Source organism: Acanthopagrus latus, chromosome 10, assembly GCF_904848185.1.
Source record: "Acanthopagrus latus isolate v.2019 chromosome 10, fAcaLat1.1, whole genome shotgun sequence".
Lineage (NCBI taxonomy): Eukaryota > Metazoa > Chordata > Actinopteri > Spariformes > Sparidae > Acanthopagrus > Acanthopagrus latus.
This window is the reverse complement of record NC_051048.1, coordinates 12,736,657-12,764,531: the sequence shown is the minus strand read 5'-3', so window position 1 is coordinate 12,764,531 and position 27,875 is coordinate 12,736,657. Positions and strand designations below refer to the sequence as shown.

The window sequence follows — 27,875 nt, the reverse complement described above, 5'->3', positions numbered from 1 at the left end:
GTCAGTAATCATGGCCAAGCCTCTGACAGACCAGGACAAGAGGAAGCAGATCTCCGTCCGTGGGCTGGCCGGGGTGGAAAACGTTTCGGACCTGAAAACTAATTTCAACCGGCACCTCCACTTCACCCTGGTGAAGGACCGAAATGTGGCCACAAAACGGGACTACTACTTTGCCCTGGCCAACACGGTCCGGGACCACCTGGTGGGCCGCTGGATCCGGACGCAGCAGCATTACTATGAGAAAGACCCAAAAGTAAGCAGCGGGCTGATGCCGCAGTCCTGCACGTACACACAGCTGAAAGGGGTCGGTGGGAGGGGACGCGCTGTTCTCAGCTGCGGTACCACTGATGGCCCCGTGTGCGTGTTCGTGTGTGCGCGCGTATTTCCTTCTCATTTCCTTTTATAGACATGTTTTTCTGTTGATGCAAGTAATGCATTGAAGCAGAGTTTGGGTGTGCGCGCAGTGTGGAGTCGTATCAACACTGGCATGTCTTCTCTGTCAAATCATTCTGTTACATAATGTGTGCTCGTGCATCTGCATCTGCCTCACTAACCTTGATCTGACGTACGGTGCGCCACTGAGGACGATGCTCGGCCTTGGTTCTACAGACATATACAACCTGCTGCCTTCATCCTGCACAGTTAGGAATTAACACACTCAACTGGTTGTTGAAATGTGTATTACGTAACGCCCTCCGTCCATCCCCATCGCCACTCAGTGCGCATCACAAAATGGCCCCACTCTGTTAAAAGGGCAGATGAAGCGACATCACATACTTTTTTTTTCCTTCCATGAATTAAACTACAAAGCGGCCAGCACTTAGTATCTCTGTGTTACTGGAACTGCACACTGAGAGATTCAGGTGATGCTGTGATGGGATCAGTAATGGAATGTTCACATTGTACAAAGTACATTTACTAAAGTACTGTACTTAAGTACAATTTTGAGGTACTTTTATATGAGCATTTTCATTTCTACAACTTTATACTACCACACCACAACCTGTTGGAGACCAATGTTGTCCTTTTACATTTTTACTTTTTGCTGAGCAGATGACTCTTGTGCTAGGGCAAAACCAAACCAAAACAAAAGCAACAATAAATGTGTCCTTCCAGTGCTGTGTGTGTATCCAAAGCCTGACATGGACCTTGGATAAGTATTTTTCGGTGTCAGTGAACAATAAGCTTTTCCTGTTTCCTCAGTTTCCTGTAATACAACTGTACTGTGTGCTTATTAATCACATTACGAAACAAATCATATGGAACTTTCATTCACATGAAGTCTGTGTAACATTTGGCAAGTCAGCACAAACCTCCCTCTCCTATTTATAAAGACACTGGATGCCTTTGTCTCTTTGACTTTTTCCATGTCTCCTTTTTTTATATGACCCTCCCACCCATCAATCAGCAGCAGGATTGGAGCTGTCAGATTTGGCAAGGTCAGAGAGGCTGCACACGTGTCAATTAGGACGCACAAAAACCCTTAGTTTCACATGTTTTCAAATATTCTCTGTAGCATTATCTCTTTTTAATGTGGTGAGTATGCCAATTAGGAAGTCTGTGTTAACTTTCTCACTCTCACAGAGGAGGTATAATAACATGTTACTGACTTCTGTGTGGCGTGTAAGAGATACTGTTGGAGAGGTTGCCAGTAATAGCTCTGCTGTTGTTACCCTGAAAGCAGCTGTTGTTCTCTACCGCAGATAAAGTTGCATTAGGGACACCCAGTGGAGCACATGCGTTTTACCCTTTTGTCCTCCTGAGAATTTGTGGGGAGGTTTAGTGCACTGTAAATGAAGCAGATATTTGTCAGTGTTTGCAAATGTTTTACATGGAGGTGTAGAGTTACAAGATACCAGAGAATGTTTACAGTTTTGGTTTTTCCCTGTTTTGCTGTAGCGTGTCTACTACCTCTCCTTGGAGTTCTACATGGGGCGGACTCTGCAGAACACCATGGTTAACCTGGCCTTGGAGAATGCCTGTGATGAAGCCACGTATCAGGTGAGGCAAAGGATCATGGGGGGAAAAAGGCAGGGAAACAGGGCTGATGGACTTAACTTAAACTGGTCCCCCTTTTGATTATTAATATCTGTCTGTATAAGAGCACACACTCAGCTCTACACTGAGAGAGAGAGAGAGAGAGAGAGAGAGAGAGAGAGAGTATACAATGATTGGAGGCTACATAATCTGAAGTAATTGGACACCCAGATAAGGAACATGGACACACAAACATCACACCTCCACTGTTATGATCTCAGTTTTCCAGCTGATGTTGGAACCTGGCCACAGGCCAATGCTCCAGTTCAGCCATGTTGCTGTACGTATCTGTAGAACATCAGTGCGGTGAAATAGAAACAGAAACATTATGCTGATGTGTTCCCCAGCTGGGTCTGGACATGGAAGAGCTGCAGGACATTGAGGAAGATGCTGGTCTAGGCAACGGAGGACTGGGTCGTCTGGCTGGTGAGCTCCTGCTTCCTCCTGACTGATGCTGATGTTTAGTGCTGTGGACAGTCTTGTCTCACGCAACCACTCCCCACACACACACCCCACTCCCCTGTTGTTTCCTCAGCTTGTTTTCTGGACTCCATGGCATCTCTGGGTCTGGCTGCTTATGGATACGGCATCCGTTACGAGTTCGGCATCTTCAACCAGAAAATTGTCAGCGGCTGGCAGGTATGTTCACCTGGTGAGCAGGACTTTTCATCAGGATGAGTTCGACATTTTTCAAGAGAGGAAGAAGTCGTCTGAACTGCCGGGAAATCTGAGCTGGCTGAGTCAGTCATTAAATCAAATAGAGTCATGTATCCCAAAGTTAACTTTCCTCCACTCTTTAACTAAATATTTATTTGAAGAAATGGTCAGATTTAATGAAACAGACTGGTGATGGTTGTTTACAGAACTTCATACCAAAATTGAGGCCAAACATTTGACTGTGAATGAACCAGGAATCCTTCACACTGTTTGTCATTTGATACAGAATTAGCATGGTTAGAAGATTATTAATTGCCAACCAGATAATCATGTAAGATATAAAACTTTATAATAACCACCACTGATAAATGTTCAATCGATAATGGAATACATTTTAGTAAATATTATATAAACCATTATATAAAAATACTATATAAACAATTTATGAAGGAATTGTAAAGATTTGTCAGATGCAACTGTACAATAAACAGTTAATAAAGTGTTAGTAAATAATTTCATTGTTTGTTAACACTAAACACTGGTGCTTTGCGATGGCGGCCGACCTGATCTGCAGTCCCAAAGTGTCAGTATTTGATGCATTTGGAATGAAACCTAAAAATCAACCAATCCTGGTCCTCGGGGACTCCTGTCCTGCTAGATGGTTCCCTGCTCATAACACATCTGATTCAAATGAAAGGGTTGTGATCAGGCCGACATCAGCAGGGCTCGATGATGAGCTGACCGTTTGAACCAGATGTGTTGGAGCAGGGGGACATCTAAAACATGCAGGGCAGGGGTCCCCAAGGACCAGGATATAAGAACCCTTACCTAAAGATTAATGAACAGATTAATGAATGGATTTACCCTTTAATAGATATGGCTATCATAAAGCATTACTGATAAATGAGTACTTACTGTAGACCTGGCTATTTAAAGTCAAAATGGTCATGATTTTAATGGTAAACAACACATTTTTTATAATATAACATACTTATCTTTAAGCAGCAACATTGTTCTACCCTCACTGAAATATTTCAAACTAATGGAATTGAGTGAACATTAGCAGTGTGCTGCACTTGGTCAGTTTGGTGACAAATACAGTGTATTTCCTGTAGCTGCCTTTCATGAGGACACCCAATGAGATTTGCCTATGCAAAACTCCTGAAAACAAGCAGGAATTGGTTTGAATATCAGAAACTAAATACAAGACAGTCTTCATAAAGCTCTAGGAGAGCATCCTGCTTCTTGAAAATGAACAATTTACCTTTCAAGGTGAAGTAAACATAATTACATAATGTGAATTAAAGTTAAATTATGAGGCTGGAGCTTTAGTAATGTTTCAATACATTTTTTTCATATTTCTGGTATCTGGATGACTTTGTTGATTGAATTGACACGGCTCCAGAAATTGTTGGTCATTCCTTTCAAGAATGTTGTGCACAGGGGACAGTTTTGGTGTTTAAATGTTGTTAGCTAATATTCAGATAACAGTGTTCTGTATCTAGGTGAGGCAGCTTGATTTGTACAGCACAAAATGCTTTACAATGACTGGGAAAGCATCAGAATGACATTGAAAAAAAATCAATAAGTATCACAAAAAAAAAAACAGAATAAAATCAGCTAAGATGAAATAAAATGTCTGAAATTACATTAAATAAAATTGACCAGATATACAGTAACACTGAAGTAGATTGCTGGAAATTGCCCCAAAAGCACAGAGAAAAGCACAGTTGTTTGGGGTTGGGATGTATTGGAGATCATCGCGGCAACATGTCTCCACAGGTGGAGGAAGCAGACGACTGGCTGCGTTACGGTAACCCCTGGGAGAAGGCTCGCCCTGAGTACATGCGTCCAGTCCATTTCTATGGAAGAGTCGAATACTCACCCCAGGGGGTAAAGTGGGTCGACACACAGGTCAGTAGGAACAGACACGAATCTGACACCAGAACTGAAATAGATTAGATAATATATATATATATATATATAAAGGCTTCACCTCTCATATAACTGATATTAGACTGTCTGATTGCATAGTCACCACAGAACTGATGCATTTAATCTACGTTTTGATCCAGGTGGTTCTGGCTCTGCCCTATGACACCCCAGTCCCCGGCTACAGAAACAACATCGTCAACACCATGAGACTGTGGTCTGCTAAGGCCCCTTGTGACTTTAACCTCAAAGACTGTGAGTGTTGTCATCTGTACTGTTTAATGATGGTCATGCTGCTGAACACAGTCTGATTCAATATTGAGTAAACATGATAAGGAATCTGAACATGAGTGACTGCTGCTGTCCCACAGTTAATGTTGGTGGCTACATTCAGGCTGTGCTGGACAGAAACCTGGCTGAGAACATCTCCAGGGTCCTCTACCCCAACGACAATGTGAGTGGAATTATTGTCATGTTTAAACACATATGAACCAAAAACTTCAGTCTTAATTTCTTACAATATTAGGTCTTATTTATTGTAATATTATATATTAATCTATTATAGATGTGAGAACAGTCATCCAGTTTGTCCAGATGATCTTAACCACATTATTCAGAGGTCAAACTGAAAGTGAGCGTAGCTGAAATGTTACTAATAATCCCTCATCATGACAATGCTCTGCATTTATTCTGTGAAGACATCTTTAATTTAAAATTACAGTATGTCATTTCAGAAGGGGTGTCTCAATGAAAATTGAAAAAACAGAACAAAATGCAAGACGTCAGAAGAGTGGGGTCATGGAATTTTTTTTTTCTTTATTAAACAACCAACAGTCCTGATGATGAGTCTATCTGATGTAGCTATCTGATGTGGCTCAGAAGAGTTCACAGACCAGGAAATGTTCTTAAGTTTTCTTCGCGTCATCTTTGTTCTCATTCTTTCCTCATTCACTGAGTCTACTGGAAGTTATAGCGACAGGTATCCGAATAGAGTACAAGAGTTCAAAAGTAAATCGCAGTAGGTGGAACAACCTAACAGATGCTTCCTCTCACAGTGTGGCAGGTCTTGATTAATTTAAAAAATAACCAAAATAGAAACATAAGCATTTAGTAATTGTTGTGGAATTTCGGCTTTCTTGACCATTCAGGAGAGATGAAGAAGACTCAAAGACACCAATGTCTTACGTTGAAGTAGTTTATAAAATATGGCCATGGAAGAGCAAAACAACACAACAAATGTATGCACAGTGCATTGTCAAGTCAATCCTCGCGAAGTTTCTCTAGTTTCAGGTTATATCCTCCAAGCTCAGAACCCTGGGAGACAGTTTGTCTGCTTACAGCAGATAGGTCGAAGGCCATCCTGTGAGTTTACATGAACAACAGCCTTGGTTTGTCAGAGATCTGCTTTGTAAACATATCTGCCAAGTTTGCAAAGACCACAAGAGATATAGACTCATAGATCAGACATCACTATGCCCTTATCTATACCTTATTGGGCCTAACCTTTATACACACTATGTGCAACATCTTATCCTGTGGGGCCAGGGTGTGCTGGGCTGTAGATTTTTCTCCCACAGTAATTGTTTATTTATTCGATACAGCACAGGTGTAACAAAACATATGCTATAAAACTTTTATTATTACCCATCAATGTTTTATTTAGACGTGGATTTTACAAAGCCTTGCTTCCAATTTTGCCCAGTGCCCTGTGTACTGCAGCAAAAAATGCCCCTGCGGCCCAAAATACGTTTTACCCATAAAGCACCATTACAAAAGAGAAGTCTGCAAACGAGGGCGACTATTACACTTTTTATTATGAAATTATAATTCATGGTAGTTTCATAATTGTAAAACATTCCTTGAGTCGAGAAAAACTGTTTAAATGAATCAATATTCAGTGTGCTGCAATACCAAGGAATAAACCCAGAAGCTAGAAATGTTTCTAGAGTATGCACCAGCGGAACAGTTTTCATTGACTCAAATAGTTGCCATCTTTGTGTTCTCATCAGACCTAATTCTACAAAAAGAGATCAGAGATGTAGCCTCTGTTTTGAAGGCTTTCCCAAACTGTTAGGCCTCCTCAGACTCCATGTTTTGGTTTTATAGCAAGAAATATGCTCTCATCAATATATTTAGCTGTAAACAACGGCAGGCAGCTGTTTTCAGGGACAACATTGAGTTAGCGACTAAACATTAAACAAAGCAGCACTTGGCAGCTAAAGAGTGGGATATCCATCTCTGGAGTTGGTAGAGACCAGGATTAGGACTGAAATTCATCAGGTGGACACAAACACAACTCGTAATAAATGTTATTCTTGTTCTGTGCCTGTGTAAATAGGCAAGTATTTGCTAAACCATTAGCCTGAGCGATATTAGCTGTAGTAGCACAGGTTTTGTAAAAAGGAAATGCTAAATATAATAGCTGTCCATGTTGCCTTTTTTCTTCAGTTCTTTGAAGGGAAGGAGCTGCGTCTGAAGCAGGAGTACTTTGTTGTAGCAGCAACTCTTCAAGACATCATCCGTCGATTCAAAGCCTCCAAGTTTGGATCCACAGAGTTTGTGCGCCTAGACCTTTCTACACTGCCAGACAAGGTGAGAGATCCATCAAACCATCATATCATCAGATTATGGTATGGTATGATATGTTACAAATGATCTCAACCCTATGCAAACTGAGTCATCTGATTATATGTGAGACTTTGATGATGATTGGATTAACCTTTTAGATGACAGCAGGTTTTTATGTCTGCTGTATTTAGTTATTTGTGAATATTAAGGTCTGACTACTAAGAATACTAAGGTCTGAGTTCATTATCAACCACACATTGTATTACTTTTTTTTATTTTACTCAAACTTAATCAGCACTATATTGTTGGCTTTATGTTTGTCTGTCTGTGGTGTGCAGGTGGCCATCCAGCTGAATGATACCCACCCTGCTCTGGCCATCCCTGAGTTGATGAGGATCCTGGTGGACATTGAGGAACTCACCTGGGAGAAGGTATGTGGCATTCCAGCAGTGCAGTAACCAGGGGCAGGTTGGCCATCAGGGGGTGCAGGAAGATTCCCGAATGGCTGACCCATTTCAGGATGGACAGGCTGGTAGTCAAATAGGGTTTCTATTTTACAATATCTGATCATTAGTTGCTGTATGGATGGTCCTTGGACGGCCATTGCGCAAGCCAGTCTGGCCCAGTGCAGACAGCAGCACAGAGTGGAACACTGCCTCTGAAAATGTATTATACTATAAATAATGAGGGGGAATACGAGCGACTCCTCACAATTTGACAGACTCATTTTTGTATAAATCTGATTGGCTCATGCGCGCTCATTAGAATAGATTAGATGGGCTTTATTTATCCCACAACAGGGAAATTCACTTGTTACAACAGCTCAAGATTTTTGGCCCTTCTTGTACAGGGCATCTGTGTTATCAGTCCAGTCCAGTTTATTGCTAAGGTGAACACCCACATATTTGAATTTTGACACCATCACATGTCCAAACCCTGGATGTTCACCAATGTGATTTGTGGTATCTTCCTCGGGAAGTTGATCACCATCTCCTTTGTTTTACTGGTGTTTATACGCATGTGGTTGTATCATCATGACATGAAACGAAAATGTTGCAGGTATCTGAAGTTGTGCTGAAGTTTACATATGGCAGACTTCCATGAAATGCCACTGATGTTAGGGCCTTTCCAACTCAAACTCCTGGGCTGAATTTTCTGTCCCAGTACGTACCTGGCAGTATCACACAGGCCTCACTATGCTTTCAACAAAGAGCTTGTTAGATGATCTTTCCGACAGCTGGACTGAGACATCCACATTCAACAATGTTTATAACTTTCTGTAACACACAGTCCAGCAGTCACACTGGACAGGGTTGGAATACCTTTTTTTCATTCTGTACAGAACTACTTTCTGTGGAGGATAAACTGTCCAAAAGTATGAGTCAGTGACTCCACACTCAGACTCAACATGCACAAAATGGAACTACTGCAGTTTGTCTCAACTCCCTTGTGGTCACTTGTGTGCAATTGTGTCACTTTACAAACCCCTCACCACATAAGTCACAAAGTCACAGAATGCAGAGTCAGAGCTGTCTTACACAGGATGTTAGCAAATGAACTTGCTGATATAGGAAAATCTTCTCCAAAAACTGTTGACAAACCAAATAGACGGGTTGTACATTTGTCCATGAAATGAGACAGCTCCAGTACACTCTTTTTACACATTACACAATTTCCACACAAATTACATTTGTGTTTTCTGTTTTTGTCAAAATATACATATTTTGATTTGATAGTCACAGTTTCTGTTTTACAGTTTGGCTGAGATACATGTAAGGGTGTGTAAAAATGCTCTTTTTCTGGTCTTGTCTTGTTTGTCTAGGCCTGGGACATCGTGGTCCGTACCTGTGCCTACACCAATCACACCGTCCTGCCTGAGGCCCTGGAGCGCTGGCCTGTCGACCTCTTCAAAAACCTGCTGCCTCGTCACCTGGACATCATCTACGAGATCAACAAAAGGCACCTGGAGGTACAAGGACAGCTAGATTTGAGTGCATTTTAGGCTTGAAGATGAAGATTAACTACACAAACTAATTGAGTGCTCTGAGGTTTTTAAAAAATAGTCTTGTTTGCCATCTTACCCACATTAAGATCAACATTTTCATCTCCATGCATCCTGTATGAGAGTTCTGCACTACTCTCAGCCTGTACTCATAAAAAACCTAACCTGACTGAACACAGCACATACTGTTGAGACCCAAAAGTGACCTGAGAACTGATGATATATCCCATGCATTACTGACTGTAGTGGCAGTCGAATGCTTTGGTTACACCTCTTTTTCTTTGTGCCTCTGTCCAATGAGCATTATAGCATATCTGCGTGTAGCACATGACACATATGGACATAGTCAGGACCTTCTTAAAAATAACCTGAACTTTCCCCAAACCTTAAACACAATAAAACAGCCTGAACACTTAGTCAGTTCCTTGTCTTGGTCTTGACCAACATTTAAGCAAAAGCTTAGTATTATAATATTATAAAATACATAAATCTCAGCAAATACATACAGTACGGACAAGAACTCAGCAAAAAATATATACAAGATAATACAGAAAGAGCAACATAAAACACATTAAAAAAACAAGAAAACTCCATAAAGCACGAAGTACCCCATCATTCATGAGTACATAACTGATCGTTCTTCAGAAACTGTTTCAGTCTGAGTTTCAAATGATCCCAGTCAGGATCAGATTTGAGTTCAGCAGTTACAGAATTCCACATGCCACGAGGTGCGATTCGCCTTAGTCGCACCTGACGAGCCTGATTAAGTAGGCATTTATAGATAAGTTTAAGTTTAGCAAACGTGACAAAATGATCAAAACTTAACATATTTAATTTCTTAAGAATACAGCAATGATATGATCTTCCTGTCTAAAATTTGAATAGCTCAATTGTATATCATCATCAGAGGCTGAGTTTTCGTAGGAGTTGCTTGAGACTGAAAGATTACACAGTAACTTAAATGCATGAAGATCATAGAGTGCATGAAAGTATTTGCTGCTTGGAATTGTAGACGGTCTCATGTCACGCACAGCCAGGCTAAGTCTAAATGTTTGTAAATGTACTTTTGCAACCCTGCTCACCATTTGAACATGCTTCTCAAATTGTAGAATGAATCTTATATAATTTTACCTCAGAAACCTGTTCAATATTTCAGCCATTAATCTTTAAATATAACTCATCAGCATCTGTAAATAATGAGACAGCTGTGACTTTGGTAATTTGTTATTAATTAATTAATGCATTATTCATTGATCATTATTACAGTTTTCATATTTATGGGCACAAAGTAAACTAAAGTCCAAGTCTCAAGTCCCACCTACAGCTCTGCTCTGTACATATACTGAGATATCTCTGCCCTCCATCCCCCCAGCGCATCACCAAGCTGTACCCTGGAGATGTTGACCGCCTGCGCCGAATGTCCCTGATCGAGGAAGGGGACGTCAAGAAAATCAACATGGCTCACCTGTGCATTGTGGGATCTCATGCTGTAAACGGAGTGGCCCGCATCCATTCTGAAATCATCAAGGACACTGTGTAGGAAAAACTAGTTCACCCTCATCACTTCTCTCGCTTTTGTGTGGTAGTATAACATTACCATAAAGAAGCCTCTGGCCATTATTGTATTCGACATTAGTGGTGAAACCCTGCATCAAGCCATCAGCTTTCCAAGAACAAAAAAATCCAGATCAGCATTCATGAGTGTAATAGATGAAACATTACTCAGATTTGATTTTGTAAGGTCATGTGCTCCATTCTTATTCAGGTTCAAAGATTTCTATGAGGTGGACCCTGAGAAGTTTCAGAACAAGACCAACGGAATCACACCCAGGCGCTGGCTGGTCATGTGCAACCCTGGCCTGGCCGAGGTCATTGCAGAGGTTCGTTTTTTCTTGTTCACACACACACTGAGTATAGAGTTTGGAAGTGAGTTGTCTGACAGATTCCTTGCAGCCACAAAAGGCTTCATACTAATTAAGTGAGTTGCCCTTTTATATGTATTATTAAATTACTCAGGACACCCATTTCAAAACCTTTATGAAAGAAGGATTTCATGTCCTCCCTCTTTGCTACGGCACTGCAGAAAGGTTGTGTTTGCTTAAAAAAACAAGCCAGAACTCTTTAACATGTTGAAAGGATTTACACTGCAGGTCCATATCTCAGTATGTGATATGTGTTTGCCAAATAAAATAGTTCTCATGTGATTATCATGTTATTCAGAGAATTGGTGAGGACTACATCAGAGACCTGGACCAGCTGAAGCAGCTCCTGGACTTTGTGGACGATGACACCTTCATTCGGGATGTGGCCAAAGTCAAACAAGTGAGAGCTTCTTAAAGAAAGATGGTTATTGTCCTGGTGTTTTCTGACTGTTTCTGATCCCATTCGTCTGAATTATCTCAACTGTTAGGAGAACAAGATGAAGTTTGCTGCCCATCTTGAAGAGCACTACAAGGTGAAGATCAATCCCAACTCCATGTTTGATGTCCAGGTGAAGAGGATCCACGAGTACAAAAGACAGCTGCTCAACTGCCTGCACATCATCACACTGTACAACCGTGGGTGTCTGTTCTTCAACTGGCAGCTTTTTTAGAAAATATGGACTCAGAGTTAAGTCAAGTCAAGTTTTTGTGTGTGTTGTGCTTAATCAGGAATCAAGAAGGAACCCAACAAGTCATGGACCCCCAGGACCATCATGATTGGAGGGAAAGTAAGTAGCACTGAAGGTGTTTTTGTCACTGCATTAGTTTTTAAATCTTTTTATATGTTTACATGGTGGGAAGTCCGGTAGTTGTGGCAGTCCTGTTGTTTGCAGTTTATTATACCATCCCCAAGCAGCCCAAAAAAGACATTATGCTTTAAAGACTAACTGCACCCAGTCTCATAATGCTGCTTGTTCTAGCAACTTGTCAGATCTGAGGTTCAAGAGTCTTCATCTTAGAACTACGGAGGGAAGAATTATATGACATGCTGTAAATGATGAAAAGTCTATTAGATGTTGCTGTTTGAGTGACATATTTTCAAAAATTTGGACAAGATACAAACCAAAGACAATTTTGATTTTGTAAGCTGTGTATGATCATATAGTTTGAACAGGCACCGCGAGACGTTGTGCCTCTTCCCATATTACTAATGTGCCAGTTTTGCATCAGTGATAACTATTGATCATTATTTTATTATTATTTTCACAATTCAGTCTTGTTTGGATGGAGGTTTGTGATTGCAGAAAACCTGTTTTTAATTGAGTGTTTCTCAACATGTGTTCTATTTTGTTTGCAGGCAGCTCCAGGTTACCACACTGCCAAGATGATCATCAAGCTGATCACATCTATTGGAGACATTGTCAATAATGACCCTGTGGTGGGAGATCGCCTTAAAGTCATCTTCTTGGAGAACTATCGGGTCACTCTGGCTGAGAAGAGTAAAGGATTCTTTTCTTTTTATCGCCTATATATTAAAGTATTATTTCAGTGCAGACCAAATTATATCTATAGCACAGAGTATCTGTGAAGCAATTCTGTCTTGTCTTGCGGCGCAAGTTTTTATATGTTGAAATTAAACGTTGAGAGCTTAATTCATGTATGTGATAGACAAGAACTATAGGTCTGTTCTCATTCCACCTGTTGCCTGTCTGCAGTCATCCCTGCGTCAGACCTGTCGGAGCAGATCTCCACAGCAGGTACTGAGGCCTCTGGCACCGGCAACATGAAGTTCATGCTAAACGGAGCGCTCACCATCGGTACCATGGATGGCGCCAACGTGGAAATGGCAGAGGAAGCTGGAGAGGAGAACCTCTTCATCTTCGGCATGAGGGTGAAGGATGTGGAAGCTATGGACAAGAAGGGGTGAGCCTCTAATGGTCTGAATAGAATGACATTAAACACTGAAATCCTGGGACCTTTTAATCAGTGTACAACTTAGAGTGCAGGTTTTAATAATACTGTTGATTTCCTTTATTCTGGAGGAAACATTAACTTAGTTTTGTCTGCATTTAAAACAAGTTTAAGATTAAGAGGTGGAAATTGTAGGCTGTGTAATGAGGGCTGCAGATTATCAATCCGCTGACTGAGGTTGCTGAACTGTATAAAACTGTATCATCTGCATATATTGATGGACATGCTGATGGTATTGATACTGTAAATAATAATGTATATAATACGGTATCAATACGTAATATTGAAGCCTGAGGAATGCCCTTAATCACTGGGAGAAAGTCAGATGCATCACCCACTTAGAGTGTTTGAGTTTATGCCCATATCTGATCGTCTGTTTAGGAATATGAACATTGTCAAAAGTTGGTTAAATAACATTTGGATTTATGTTTGACTAAAAATTCAAGGATCTTTAAGAGGTAGGAGAATTGTGATATTGGCCAATTGATACAGTCTGGACAACACACTTACCTCCACATTTGTGAAGAGGCATGACATGAGCTGCCTTCCAGATTTTTGGGATATACCAGTATAAATCTGTCAGTTAAAAATATGAGTTAAGCAGTCAGTGATTAAAGGAGTAGATAGTTTGAAAGAATGGATCTAAGTGAACTTCTGCCATTGTTCTCTTTGGCTGCATCAATATTCTGCTGGGATGGGACACTGGAAGAGACAGAATTTGGCCTTGTGAACAAACTGTAAACTAACTGAGTTAGAAAAAGGTTGGTTCTCAACTCAGAATAGAGCAATGCTCAGCTTTACTCTTTAGTGAACACAGGGGGAAGATACTGATCAATTCTTTTGGATGGCTAACAAAATCACTCTTCAAAATGTCTACTGTTTTCCATTTCAGAAGGATAAAAGCTGCACTGGGCCATATTTAGGGTCAAATTCACTCATGTTGTTATCTAACATTCTAATGTTTGTTGAATGTCTTTGTCCTCAGCTATGACGCTGCGTCGTACTATCATCGTATCCCTGAGCTGAAGCAGGCTATGGACCAGATATCTGGAGGCTTCTTTAGCCCCAGCCAGCCTGACCTCTTCAAAGACCTCGTCAACATGCTGATGAACCACGACAGGTTAGAGTGCACTAATGCTGACGCTGAGGAATCAGCACTTTTTACTGCTGACTCGTGGCCCACCTTAATGTCCACAGACATGCAGTGTCATCAGTGTATCACTGTCCGATGGCTGTGAACCACAGCCACACCACATTTGGCGTCCTCAGTTATGTGATGTAGCAGAGCAAGTTATTATAGTCAATTTAAACTGCTGGCACTCAGTGAACGCAGAGACCATTGAAAACTGATTTGAAATGTTCACTTGGATTTATGTCTCAAATAATTGTAATTTGTTTCATCTGATCCATTGGAACTGTCTGTGCTGCAGGTTCAAAGTGTTTGCAGACTATGAAGACTACATAAAATGTCAGGAGAAAGTCAGCGCACTCTATAAGGTGAGTATGTCAGCAAGAGGGAAACAAGAAGAGCACAAATCACATACTGTTCTTTACATTACTATAATATATAATGTACTGTATTTATATAGCGTATATTATACCATAGTATACGGTGTGTACTGTGTTGCATTACAGTCTACTATGCACTGCAAAACATCAGTTAATACATTTATTGTGCAAGTGGAATTTTTCAAATGGACAAGAGGCCTTCCAGAAAATCTTAGTTGTACGATGAACGGTCATACACAGCCTGACTAAGAAACCTGTAAACTTCAAATTCATTTTTCTTATCATCCCTGGATGTGTACTATGCACTGTGCTGTGTTTTAATATTGTTAATATGGTTAATATTCTACTATAGTATTAGGAGCTATATGCACAATGTGAGCCAAGTTGGACGTGTTCCTGGATCAACATCGCAATCAACAAATTACTGTCCTCTGACTGTGTCTCCCCTATTTTTATCTTTTTTTTTATTTGTTATTGGCAGCATGGCCTATGTGAAAGTACTATTTAGGGCTGGTATTAAAGGCATTGCCGTTAAAAATGATGGCTAAACTATAATGTTCTACAGAGTGTGAAGTAATAAAAGCTCTGATGGTACAATGTGTATGCGTGTTGCAGAGATATACTGACATGCTAATCAGCTAGCCCTGGCCCATCCCATTCCAAAGGTCTAGTGCTACCCCTGTAAACACCAACACAGCTAACTGAGCTAACTAGCTATGGGCAGTTACCTTTCTGATATACTTGTGTGAATTCGACAGGTGGCCAATTCTTACATACTGCATACTTTTGAAGAATAATGAAGGAATTTTTAAAGAAGCGAAGGAGCCCATTGCTGATGAGGTCAGCGGGCTGTGACTGGTTGATCAGAATGTTGGTCCAGAACGCAATGTGAGATAATGATAAAGGAACATATCTTACATGGCTAAATCACATTGTGCAGTACTATACTGTGTTGTGCTGGACATAAGTAGGCTGTATTAAACTATATCATGCTAACTATGCTATTCTTATATGATATTGTCCCATCTAATACTAATATATATGTTGTATAGATTATAGATGAGGTCAGTTGTGTGATATAGATTAGATTAATTATGTTGTATAGATTAGTAGTAGCATTATAGATAATGGACTGAAGTGCTGCACTATGTTATATATACTTAAGGGTACTTCTACGTATTTCCTCTCAGGAGTCACTGACATTTTCTCTGATTTGACCCCTCTTCCTCCCCACTCCCTGTGTGTTAACAGAACCCTAAAGAGTGGACCAAGAAGGTGATCCATAACATTGCTGGCTGTGGTAAATTCTCCAGCGATCGCACCATTTCCCAGTATGCCAGGGAGATCTGGGGCATGGAGCCCAGCTTGGAGAAGATCGCTGCTCCTGATGATCCTCGCTAAAACCACATCTGCCTCCTCCACTATACTGTAGTTCACCATGTGGTCCAACCACTGAAGAGAAACCTTGTAGCATTTTCACTGTACTGTGGCATTTTTTTTCTTGATATTATTGACACCTACACAACCCCTTTTTATTTTTTCCAGCTTAACCTGAAGTGGGCTTATTTCCCTCTGTGTACCAGCAATGCATATTATCACTATTGTATCTCCACGTCAGCATTTCAGCAGCTAAGAAACAGCATAGATTCTACTTTGAAATCATGGGATTCTTCAGCTGGAGTGAAAACATTAAAGATATACCTCCTTATTTTGTTATAGTTCCTGATAGTCTGATATTTTCCAAGATTTCCTCACCGCTGTTAGGAAGTTTGTGTTCAAAACATCAAGCAGTAGCTGAATATAAACTTTAAGTGCTATAGCAAAATCAGGGACCTCTTTAACCAAACTCGGACGTCTATTCTGCAGTTTTCACACAGCAGTGATTCAAACTACAATTCTAACTACATTCCCCTCTACTTCTGAGCCAGTATGGCTACCAAAACCCAGCAAACATGCCAGTAAACCTCAGCACTGTTATGGTTCAAAACCAACCCGTCTTCCATGAAAGAGAAAAGAAATGCACCTCATAGCACCACAGCCTCGAAGCAGCACTGTGATTAGATGGAGTTAGAAGGAAGCCATGCCTCCATATTTACAGCAGATTCATATTCATATTTAATATAAAGACTATCCAACTGCCTGGTCAGTGTTCTACAGTGTTTGCTGAATATATCTCTATGTTTGTGTATATTATCGTTAATGTTCAGGAGAGCCTTGCGAACAGATGTACTGTCCCTTCATCTTACCTGTGATCTCTCCAGCATGTGTGTGTCTGTCTCATTCTGCTGTACTGTGTTAGAAAATAACAAAGCCTTCTCTGCCTAAAACCTAAGTGACTGAATTTATCTCCGGAAGATGTGTGTATTCTGTGGTGTAGCCGTGTGTGTATAACATAGATGAGCCCATGACACTGTGGAGATCAGCTCGATTGATGTACTGTAACAACATGCTGTCCTGCTTCAGCTACTGCATATGACCGTCTGACTGCTGTGGTGCTGCCTGTAGAGGCTGCAGAAAGATAGAACTGACCACTACAGTGAATCTAACATGTCTCTGTCAGTCAGTGCTTTTCTTTTTTAGTCAATAAATTACAAAACTACTTAAACGGCTCAGATGTCTCAGTTCACTTTTGCACACAGAGAATCAGTCGAAATAAGTCTTGAGATAAGACCAATGTTTCTCCACCAGTTATGCCTTAAAATTGTATCAGAGTAGAAATGAATTTATTTGATTCTGTCTTTATTTATATGGTAACTTGTGCGAAGGGGATCAGAGCTGTTGTTAAGAGGGGAGTGTGCCATGTTCCCACAGCCCTATGTTCCCACATTTCCTTTTTCATAAATTTATCCTAACCATTACCCTAACCCTAGGGTTAATTCATTCATTAATTCATTCATTCATTTACTATAAGTGCTTCCAAAAAAATCTTGTGGGAGGATAGGGAATAAATTGAAGTAAATGTAGGAACGCAAGACCTAATTTTGAAAATGTCCTAAAAACTATCCCCACAATTTACAGTAAATGGCTCAAAACACGCCCCAATTACTTTGTTTGCAGTTATAGGGCAAAATGTAGTTTTAGTGTTGAGGACAAATGTCATAAAGCAAAGAAGCAGCTGAAGCATAATTTTACGGACCGTTAACTTCAAGTCATGATTGATCAAATTGAAGTACGAAAAAGAGTTGTATTTAGAGGCTTCCGTTCTGGCTTTAGCACCTAAATAAAGCAAAGTAAAATGTCAGAAAGTGACAGAAATGGTGAATGCAGCGAGTTCTGATGTCATCATCATGGGCAAGATCATCATTGGCACTTGAAAAATCGTGCATTGGCAGTGTCTTCCAGCAATGCTAAAGCAGCCATTGTATCAAGAAGCACAGCCATTAAGCAATGCTACAGCCTTTATATGGTCCCGATTACACCGCAAGATGTTCTTGCTCCCTATTAATACAATAAAAAATCTTTATCTATGTATGTAAAGATCATGTATTTATTTGTTTATTTACATGAGGATCATTATGTTTATAATGATCATAACGCATTCTGACAAACATGTTTACAGAGGACAGAGGACAACTCGTGCACCACTGTGTATTCATAGATAACGTTTTTTTAACTATAGAAAAACATGGTATGCATGGTGCTAAAGATGTGTACCAGCACACACATTCTCTCCCTCTGTGGACTTTTATACATTTGGGAATAGGCATGGAAAGTGCCTTCATGTGCATGAAATGCTTTCTACGCTTGGCCCTGAGATTCAAATCAGATTATGCTCAGATCTGGAGCCATTTACCAACAGAAGGAGAGCTCAGACAATATTCTGAAACTTTTGTCATTAAAAAGTGGATTTATGTGCACTCCTGCTCATCAGCCTGACTGCAGCAGTGAGCAGTGGAGGTGAGCTCCATTGTTGGACGTTTATGTTATAATAGAGCTGAAGGGGAAATGTACTTCAAGATCGTAACAGTCATCGTTAAGAGAGGAGGGAGGTAAAGAAGAGAGATGACCAGAGTCTCTGCTGAGTGCTTCACTTGGAGGTTGACCTGGATTCAACATACAGACACTGTATATGGTGAGCATTGTTACTCACTACCTTACAGCTAATGTATTGTAATCTGTCTGTACTGAAAGAAGGAGGAACAAAATGACTTGCTGAATCATACTGGCCAATCATAATGAGCTTCACCCTTCAAAAGCCACCAGCATGATGTTGTTTTTTTTTTTTTTATATCTGAATGGATTGTTCTAGCAGACTGCTTGATTTTTAATGCTGTGGCTATCTTTAAGTCCAAAGATCAGTGGTGGTGACATTTAGAGAGTGGAGAAACACTGACAGTTTTTAGACTGTAGTGTTGTGTCTGCTACATTATCCATAGCTGCCTGTTGCACCACAATCCTGACTTCTTGTAGTACTTCAGAGTCACATCTCAAACGCTAGGGCAGCTCTGTGGTTCCCCAGCATGCCTTCAAGTGTCAATATGGTACTATGAAATGTACAAACTTGGACATACTGTTTCACCTGTTCACCAGAGTAACCAAACAAAACAAGTAACTAACAGACTAGGATCTATTCAGTGCAATCAAAAACAGTTTTATTTCTACAGTGTCTTGGTTATATTTTGTTGTAAACGACACATTACATCATTAAATCATTTTGGTTGTACTGGTGGAACACTGAAGACTACAAACTGAAGAATGTTTTCTTTTTTGATTTTGACACATGATTTCTGTTCTACTAGAGTGCAGTATTTTTTTATTTTTTTTCTCAGAACTGCAGACAAAAATAACGGACTGGTGTCGACCAAACTGTTTTCAAACTGTGTGCTGTGGTTGCTGGTTATTCTGGATAAGCATTCACAGAATGACCACTCTTGACTTTTGAAATGGTCTTTATTCTCACCCGTCCAGGAAAATGATAGGGAGACTTTCACACTGATGGTACCGGCCTGTAAAACACATGCCGAACTGAACATTATTGTTAGCTGGCACATAAAGCAGACAGAGAGCAGTGACCAAACACATACATGCATACAACTGTGAGAAATATGGTTAAAGCAGCCCAGCACCTTTTTTACAGACTGCCAGCAGAGGGGGATAGAGGTCCTGTCTTTGTTTTCATGGGGCTTTTTATTGTTTTTGTATTGTTCTTGTTTTTTGTTTTTCTCTCAGGAAAATTACTTGACCAGTGAGAGTGGAAACATAAAGACTGCAGATGCTTCCATAAAGGGCACAAGGGCTGACTGATGGAAGAAGAAAAGGATGTGAATGATATGCTACGGTCCTCCACAGTCACCATATCTCAAATGAACACCAAGGCTATGGTAGATTTTAGACAGTGCTCCACACAACCCCAGTCAAAACACAGTGACAAGTATAATTAATCAAAAAAGTAAAAAAAAAAAAAAAAAAAAAAAAAAAAAAGCTATTCATGCTGGAGTATTGATGATGAATTGAGGAGTCTCACAGTCTTGTGCTACAATAGCAGATACTTCTGTATCTGTTGTCAGTGACTGTATCTTTGGGCTCTCTGCAGACAATCTCACTTCACTGGTGTCACAGATGCTCTGTAGATGTACCAGTGATGCTCTGGTACTTTTAATCGCCTTCTTGCCCTGGCACTCTGACCTACTCCTCCTGCCCCTCCCACATCCATATGATTGACAGTTGTCCATCATAGTCGCCCCCCTCCTCCCCATCCCATCTGTCATATTAAAGCCCTGTTCCCCCCTTTTGTGGTCTCAGTTTCTCCACCTGATCCTCACACACTGGGATGGACTGCAGTACTTACGGTAAGACAACTATTCCTCCATCTGTGTTTCATCTCCCTCTTGAGTCAGCATCAGGATGCTTCACTTGTGTCAGTATATGAACTGTAAATACTTTGGTTAATGACACTCTTTCACTTGTCAGCAACAGGCATTGATTCATACATAGCTCTAATCCTATTTAATGATATGCAGTTACACAAACTAATGCACACATTGTGTTATTAACCTTTGATTGCCTGTTTTAACAACGTCTTTCAACAGACTTTGGCTGAGTTTTAGATGCTGTGAGAGTGAGTGGCAACGTATAAGTGCAGTTACAGCATTTTTAATGTTGTAAAAAAATCTTTATTCTTATTCTTCATATTTTGTGGTGAGAATAGCCAGTCGCTGCAAAAAGTTTGGGATTTGGTGTGTTAAATGGCCTCAGCTGGCAACCGGAAAACAGACTGCCATGCCTGGAAAAACAGTTTTTAGGGGCATCTCCCATCATCCACTGAAAGTGCTTGTTTTTGCCACCGACAGCCTCAGTCATCATCATTGAATGGTACATTTATGATTCATTAAAATTCAGATAAGTTCATAATGTGACCATAAACAACAATCAAATGTTTCTAAAAAAAACCTGAAGTTGCTGGAGCTGGAGTTTAAATGGATAAAACAACCAAAGAAAACAAGAATTTGCCCAAGGATCCCCAACTGATTTAAAAATATGTTTGTTTGTTTGTTTGTTTTTTTCAGTGCACAGTCTAGTTTGTCCTTCAGAGCAGGAGCACACTAATGTTTTTAGCTCAGCAGCCAAAGCGAAGATTCTGGCTTGAAGAATGGTGACATAATTTGGGACCTCTGGGCTTCTTGAGACTTTGATTAAGCCAGAGGAGCCAAATGGAGTCACTAGACTTGGATCATGTCAAACAAGATGCATGGAGCCATTTTATGTTTTATTCCCAGAAGTTTTTTTTTCCTTTCTTTGTATTTTACATTTTTAAACAAGTCCCTATCTACTTTAGTTGTTTGGAAGATTGCTGCAAAGCTGTTTTTACTGTGAGGCTCCAAAAATGTTTTGTGGACTACCAAACTTCATCTGACTTTCCATCAGCACGGGAGTAGGAGATGATGACTGTATTTTTATATTTGGGTGAACAGTTGCTTATATGATTAAAACCTTCTTAGTTGCATTCAAACTGCAGGAGGGGATGTTTAGCAAAGGTATTATTACAAATAATGTATGTCAAGAATGGTTGGTAAAACATCCAAAGTGGTGCATGTTATATACTAACACAGGAAACTACATGAAATTGTGATTGTATCTTTATATGGACAGTGATAGAATAAACAGTTTTTGAGTTACATGTGAAAAAAAAAATCCACAGAAGAATAACAACAAGAATGTAAGACATCACGAGTGTGACTGCTGCTGCTGCCATCAAAGATACATAAATAGTTCATAGGTCATATTTATGTAAAATATGAAGACATGTTTCATATGCTTTCAGCTGGGAATTTGATACCCTTTATTACTTATTTATTCAATGTTTATAAATAGGGGTTGAAATAAAACTGTTTCACAGTGTAGGTACAGATATATGTCTCAGATTAGATTATAACAATGAAAATATAATGTCTAAATAAGCAACTTCTTATAAGAAGTGCATGGTGTGATAATGAAATGACCTTCACATGACGGTCCTCATGTTTTCTTCTTTTCTCAGAGCTGGACACCCTGGAGGTTCCTCCTCTCACCCCCACCAGTAAGGAGGTCCTCAGCCAGGCAGTGAAGGCCAGTTTTGCTGGATTTGCTCAGGAAAGAATCAACCATCAATTCCCACAGGGTACAGTCTGAGGAACATGTACAACACTTCATTCATCAACATGAGACTGAAAGCTTCTGTAGGGGGAGGCGGGGAGGTTCTTCGGTGCAGTCAAAGTTTGTTCATTTTCTCGTTTGTCCAGATCTGACCTTGTGGTCTGAGTGGGAGGTGAACTACTGGCTGGACTGGTGCCAGGCTGAGTTCGGTCTCCACGGCCTGGGTACAGACCTGAGATGCCTGCAGGGAGGTGAGCTGTGTGGCCTGGACAGAGAGGCTTTCCTGGGCCTCATGTCCGACCGTACTGCAGGAGAGATCCTGTGGGAGCATCTGGAGGACATGAGGAGAGGTAAAAACAGATTCTTCCAAGCTCACAGTTTTGCTTGAAATGTCCTGTGCAAGATGTTTACTCATCAACATCTCAATGAGAGTGAAGTTTACTGTTGAAAAAGTGACAACATACTTGCAGAATTAGAGTTTACCATGTACATTTTAACAGCAAAGTCTTTAACTCATAAGTCATGACCCTAAACACTGTCACAGGAGCCTCAATATAATTTAAATTTGTATACACAGTACAATCCATGGAGCACTTTTTGTGTTTTTGAACTTATTCCTGTTTTTGGGGAAACCCTGTCTTAAAGCCAAACCAACCATGAAAAATATGGACACATGTTAGTGATGAATATGAATATTTTAAAATCATACATTTGGGCTCCAATCCAAATTATACCAATTGGGCTGTGCCCTTTCATGCATGGTGTATGGACAGATATTTGGAAGCCGTTTGTTTGAGATATGGCATCATGAATGCAAAATGGTGGAGAAAAGAGGAGATACAACAGGTACCTCTGGAATAACTGGTAAATCCTCTTATTCTCACAAAACCAGACAGGAAACATAAAGGACATGGCTAAATGTGGTGTTGTTAATATTTTTTTCATCATCCATTCCATTCATTTGGCTTCATACTGCATATCCAGTACGTGTGGTTATGCAGTGTATCTACAGTAGGTATATACCTATGTACAGGTGCATACATTCTCTGTATGTTCTTTGTTATATTTCTGTCATGGAATGATAACACAACTCCATCTTAACATCTTGGTATTTCAATTTGGTTCTCCAGAGAATGAATATGACTGCACGTCTTCATTACCAACATGTACAGTACCGCCCTACTGCCAGCTTCAACTCATCAAAGGTAAAAATCAAGTAATGAGTCTCCTCCATCCTTTGGCCGTAATATGATCAGTATACTTGTTACATTATTGTGTTGAATAGGTTTATGCTTTGGCCTGTCTGTGTTTCCTCAGAGAACTACTCAGACTATGTTCAGGAGCATTCGGACAGACACAATTATCATGTCCAGTATCATCCCACCGAGAGACTGACAGACCTTCACCCGCTGGACCCCGTGACTATAGAACATCACAACTACTATCTGATCAAAACAGAAGATCCCAGCAGGAATATGGCCACAGCTGCTCTGCTGCAGGAAACAGGAGGAATTGGAGGTGAAAACTTTATGCATGCCAACATTATATATGGAGCAAAAACCTTCAGCCCCAATGTATTATTGTGACAAACCTATATATTCTCAGCAACTGTGCAGCGTTCCTATGCTTTTAGTCTCTTTTAGCTTATTGTTTTGGTTTTATGGCCCACACATTCCTCTCTCATAGTCTCATGAGCACAGGCAGATGTTTTTGGTCAGAAACTCTGATAAACCAACTGTACACTGTCTGCTTTGCACTGAACAGCAGACAGACAGTGTTAGCATGTTTGCAGTGTAAGCAGCTAAAGAACCAAATAGCCCCCTTGGGACTTGTGGAAAATCCAAAACAGAGCTCTAAGGAGAGTCAGTATTGGAATAACATTCACCAAGTGAGACGCTATCACTGACACATTAGCCAGAAGTAGAATTTAACCAACTTGTTTGAAATAGGATATGTCACTTTACAGAACTGCAGATAAATACTGAATATTAGATAAAACAATCAACATAATTAAAGGAGCACTCTGTAGTTTTGTTAAAGAAATGTTAAAGAGGGGAGAAAGATCATCACTTGGTGGATTTTTCTTTTTCTGTCTAATCAAACTAGGCAAATAAACTCTCTTTGTTTTCATGACTTAATAAACTGAATAAACAACCTGGCCTTAAAGAATCACACAATTTATACTGTTTTACTTTGTTTATATGTGGCTGACCCTGCCAGCTGTCTAACGTTCTGGGACCTTACCTCTGAGAATAACTTTATTCACTTATGGAATAGTTTGTATTATTACCTCGTTAATATTGTAAATATTCAAATTCTGGGCTTGAATTTATTCTCCAGAACTACATAGTGCCCCTTTAAAGAGGCTATATGGAACTTGAAATCTAGTTGTTAGTTTATGAGAACATACATGAAATAACATCCTGTGGGATGTCACAGAAATCATCTGACCCGAGTCCTTCACAGAGAAATCCACAGTCCAGCAGCTTTAAACAGCTTCAACAGACCTTTGACAGGCCTCTATAGGCGACCAAAAGAGACGGGGAAGGTCCCATTCTATTATGTCACATTACAATATGCTCACTTATGACAAACAACAGAGTGATTATGACGTGTAAATTGATATAAATTTTGTCATAGAGCCCCTTTAAAGAATGCATGTACCTATGCCTGTGTCTAGATAATTATCTAATGGATAATCAATATCCATATAAGCGAAAACACCCTCAGTTAAGTGAATGGAAGAGCTATCTAGACCAGGACACGTTCAAAACAGAGCCCAAACGTGGTTTCCTGAGAGCTCTCAATCCTCACTCACCTTTCTTTGCCCTGTGTTTCTACTGTTCTGCACTTGTAGAGACGGACTCAGAAGTGGAGATTGTTCACAGTGATGACTCTGACATTGTGGGATCTCTGTCGTGGACTGCACCGCTCCAGGACGCAGAGCCAGTGATGGAGGAGACTATGTCTGAAGATCTCTTCACTTTACCACAACCACACAGGAGCTTCAAGGAATATGTTGGTAACAAAACAGATCTGGGCAGAGCTGTGATACCAGCGGCTATCCTCGCTGGTTACACTGGTGAGTGGTTGTAGGAGGAAATGAATAAAGTTGTTATATCTCGGCTGTTAATCTGTGCTGCAGACTTTCAAGGTACCTCCCTGTTACGTTTCAATAGGAAGTGGCCCCATCCAGCTGTGGCAGTTTCTACTGGAGCTTCTCACAGACCACAGCTGCCAGTCGTGTATAAGCTGGACAGGAGATGGGTGGGAGTTTAAGCTGACAGACCCTGATGAGGTACATAATACTTGTGCGTTTGAGCAAAACAGGAGGTGAACACTGCTACAGTTGGCGTAATACAATTGTTTTCTGTGGTATTTACAGTAAGAGAAGGTCAAGATATGGTTCTGATTGATCTAGACTGGTCTTGCGTTCCATTACCCATACTGCCATATTATTTAGTATACCAGAAAAGGATTTAGTGTCTTCCTGTACAAATTAGGTGAAATGCAGTACGCAAAAAATACAAAGATGTTCTATTACATCCAGTTGCATTTTGCAGTTTGCAAGCCAGCACGCTTTTCTGGCTATTCTGACCCACAATCATCTGCGCAGCGGAAGACACATATACAGCACAGTGTGTTGCGTGAATATAAACTACACAGAGAGAGCACAAATATTTGACAGCTCACTGGCAGAATGACAGAAATGGCAATGACAGATGAAAGCAAGTACATCAGAGTTAATGTGTAGTTTATTTTATCCACAATTTGCTTTAAAAAAATTGATTCCCATTATCAGAAAAAATATATAATACAGTATGTGTGTATTAGAATCCGATAATTGTTCAGCCCATAGTATGAAAATATGTAGATATAATGTATGTATAATTTTGTTTTTACTTGTACTTTTGATACTTCAGTACATTTACTGTCAGACACTTAAAAACCTTTTCTCAAGTAATATTCGTACGGGCAGGTTCACCCTTAAATCACTTTCCAGAATTCATGATCACAAACCTTTAGCAGTTCTATTTATAGTAGGACCTATTTCCTGTCTGTGAAGTATGCATCTAACCATGGATGAGACGCTAGCTAAACACTCTAAATAGCATTAGCACATTAATGTTTACATCCTGTGCTGTCACAATTATTAACCTCTCGTTCATGAGTAAATGCTCACGTCCTTCTGTGTGTTAGTAAATTTGAGCAAAAGGAAAATAGTTCCTATACGCAACTCCTCACAACAAGCTCTGTGGATTATCTTCAGTAACCAGGTCATTTTCTGTAAGGAGCTTTGTATTTTTTGGCGGTTTGAACACCACAGGCCGAGAGCCATATAGTTCCATTCTATCAGAGAGAAGGTAAATATTGCCAAAGCACAGCAGCTCACACCCAAACAATCTAGCATGACAGATAAGAGGAAAAATATGTAGGCTTATTTTTGGATAAGCTGTCCCTTAAACACTTGCATTTCAAAATATGTTTCCTCATGGTGAGGTTGACAGATTAATCCACAGCCATGCAATTCAACAATGAGAACAGAATGAGTCTGTAAACAAAATACAAGTTTGTACCAAAACTGGATTTTTATATGTACTGTATTTGAAGTTCAAAGGCCAACTGCTATTGGTTTCTGAAGTTAAGATGTGGTACTGTCTGCAGGTGGCCCTGCTGTGGGGTCGGAGGAAGAACAAACCCAAGATGAACTATGAGAAGCTGAGTCGTGGTTTACGATACTACTACGACAAGAACATCATCCGCAAGACGGCAGGCAAGCGCTACGTTTACCGCTTTGTCTGCAACCTGCAAGGCCTGCTGGGATACGAGCCTGGGGAACTGCACGCCATGTTGGACATCAGAAACAAAAGTCACTAATTACCTCAACGAACACTGGCAGGAGCAAAACCACACTTGTTAAAGCCGATCCATCAGTTTATATCTCTGTGTGTGTGTACATGTGAGAGGATGCTGAGAAGTTCTGAGCCTTAACATGTGAAATGTAGCACTTTATCTTGACTGTTGTGACTGTCAAAAATAAAGCTCACAGCAAAGTCAATCATGTCATTTTTTCCTCCTAATTTGAAAAAAAAGTATTGATTACCTGTTGCATTCAACAATAGGAAACATTATGTATCAGTCCATCAAATGAGAAAATGAAAATGCAGTCATCATCTCCCCCAAAATGCTGATGGAAAATGTATACACAAGTACAACAGCGTTGTAGAATTCTCCCAAACAACTGAAGAAGCAGGGGACTTAATGCATTTTAAAACTCCCTGAAATGATAAGTAAAAATAATAAAATGTCTCTGTACAGCTTGTCTGGGGTAATTCCAATCTTTGGAAGCAGACATTTCTATTGAGCTCCACAGGTGCACACTAATACCTGCAGCTACGGTGAAGTTTTTGGCTTAATTAGGATGTTAATAACACCTATTGAAATCAAATTGGGATCTCAGGTGAGCTGTGTATTTTTTTTTTTGTCTTTTTTCTGTATGGAAAGACTTACTTCCTGCAATGTTGCAATGCTGTTTTTAGTGTGAAGCTCCAGAAATGTTTTGTGGACTACGAAACTTCACCTGTCTTTCCATCAGCATGGGCCGCGTTACTTTCAAAAGTAACTACGCTCTACCAAAAATGAAAACCCTAAAGCAATTCCCTGCACATGTTGCTGCCTATGTATATTGTCCACAGAATGCAAGT

General features: G+C 40.2%; 2 protein-coding genes across 2 annotated transcripts; both read left to right on the top strand.

The window, feature by feature from the left end:
- The first annotated feature begins 10 nt into the window (after positions 1-10).
- On the top strand, positions 11-17,203 carry LOC119027435 (glycogen phosphorylase, muscle form). The gene is made up of 20 exons (XM_037112626.1): positions 11-253; positions 1,900-2,001; positions 2,385-2,463; positions 2,573-2,676; positions 4,477-4,608; positions 4,770-4,881; positions 4,998-5,080; positions 7,075-7,218; positions 7,533-7,625; positions 9,017-9,163; positions 10,569-10,732; positions 10,962-11,076; positions 11,417-11,518; positions 11,607-11,754; positions 11,848-11,906; positions 12,476-12,617; positions 12,834-13,041; positions 14,075-14,209; positions 14,520-14,586; positions 15,850-17,203. Exons 1-20 carry the CDS (start codon positions 11-13, stop codon positions 15,997-15,999), a joined length of 2,529 nt encoding a protein of 842 aa, XP_036968521.1. The 3' UTR covers positions 16,000-17,203.
- A 2,800-nt stretch (positions 17,204-20,003) lies between these two features.
- Positions 20,004-27,203, top strand: LOC119027436 (protein c-ets-1-B-like). The gene is made up of 8 exons (XM_037112627.1): positions 20,004-20,387; positions 22,076-22,195; positions 22,317-22,520; positions 23,301-23,375; positions 23,488-23,688; positions 25,028-25,252; positions 25,350-25,468; positions 26,836-27,203. The coding sequence occupies exons 1-8, from the start codon at positions 20,369-20,371 to the stop codon at positions 27,046-27,048; spliced, it is 1,176 nt and encodes a 391-aa protein (XP_036968522.1). The 5' UTR covers positions 20,004-20,368; the 3' UTR covers positions 27,049-27,203.
- The last annotated feature ends 672 nt before the right edge of the window (positions 27,204-27,875 follow it).

Coding starts and splice junctions, on each gene's coding strand:
- LOC119027435 (XM_037112626.1), top strand. CDS start 11: ATGGCCAAGCCTCTGACAGACCAGGACAAGAGGAAGCAGATCTCCGTC. Junction 9,164..10,568: donor TCAACAAAAGGCACCTGGAG/GTACAAGGACAG, acceptor CCATCCCCCCAG/CGCATCACCAAGCTGTACCC. Junction 10,733..10,961: donor GAAATCATCAAGGACACTGT/GTAGGAAAAACT, acceptor ATTCTTATTCAG/GTTCAAAGATTTCTATGAGG.
- LOC119027436 (XM_037112627.1), top strand. Junction 23,376..23,487: donor CCAGCTTCAACTCATCAAAG/GTAAAAATCAAG, acceptor GTGTTTCCTCAG/AGAACTACTCAGACTATGTT. Junction 25,253..25,349: donor TATCCTCGCTGGTTACACTG/GTGAGTGGTTGT, acceptor ACGTTTCAATAG/GAAGTGGCCCCATCCAGCTG.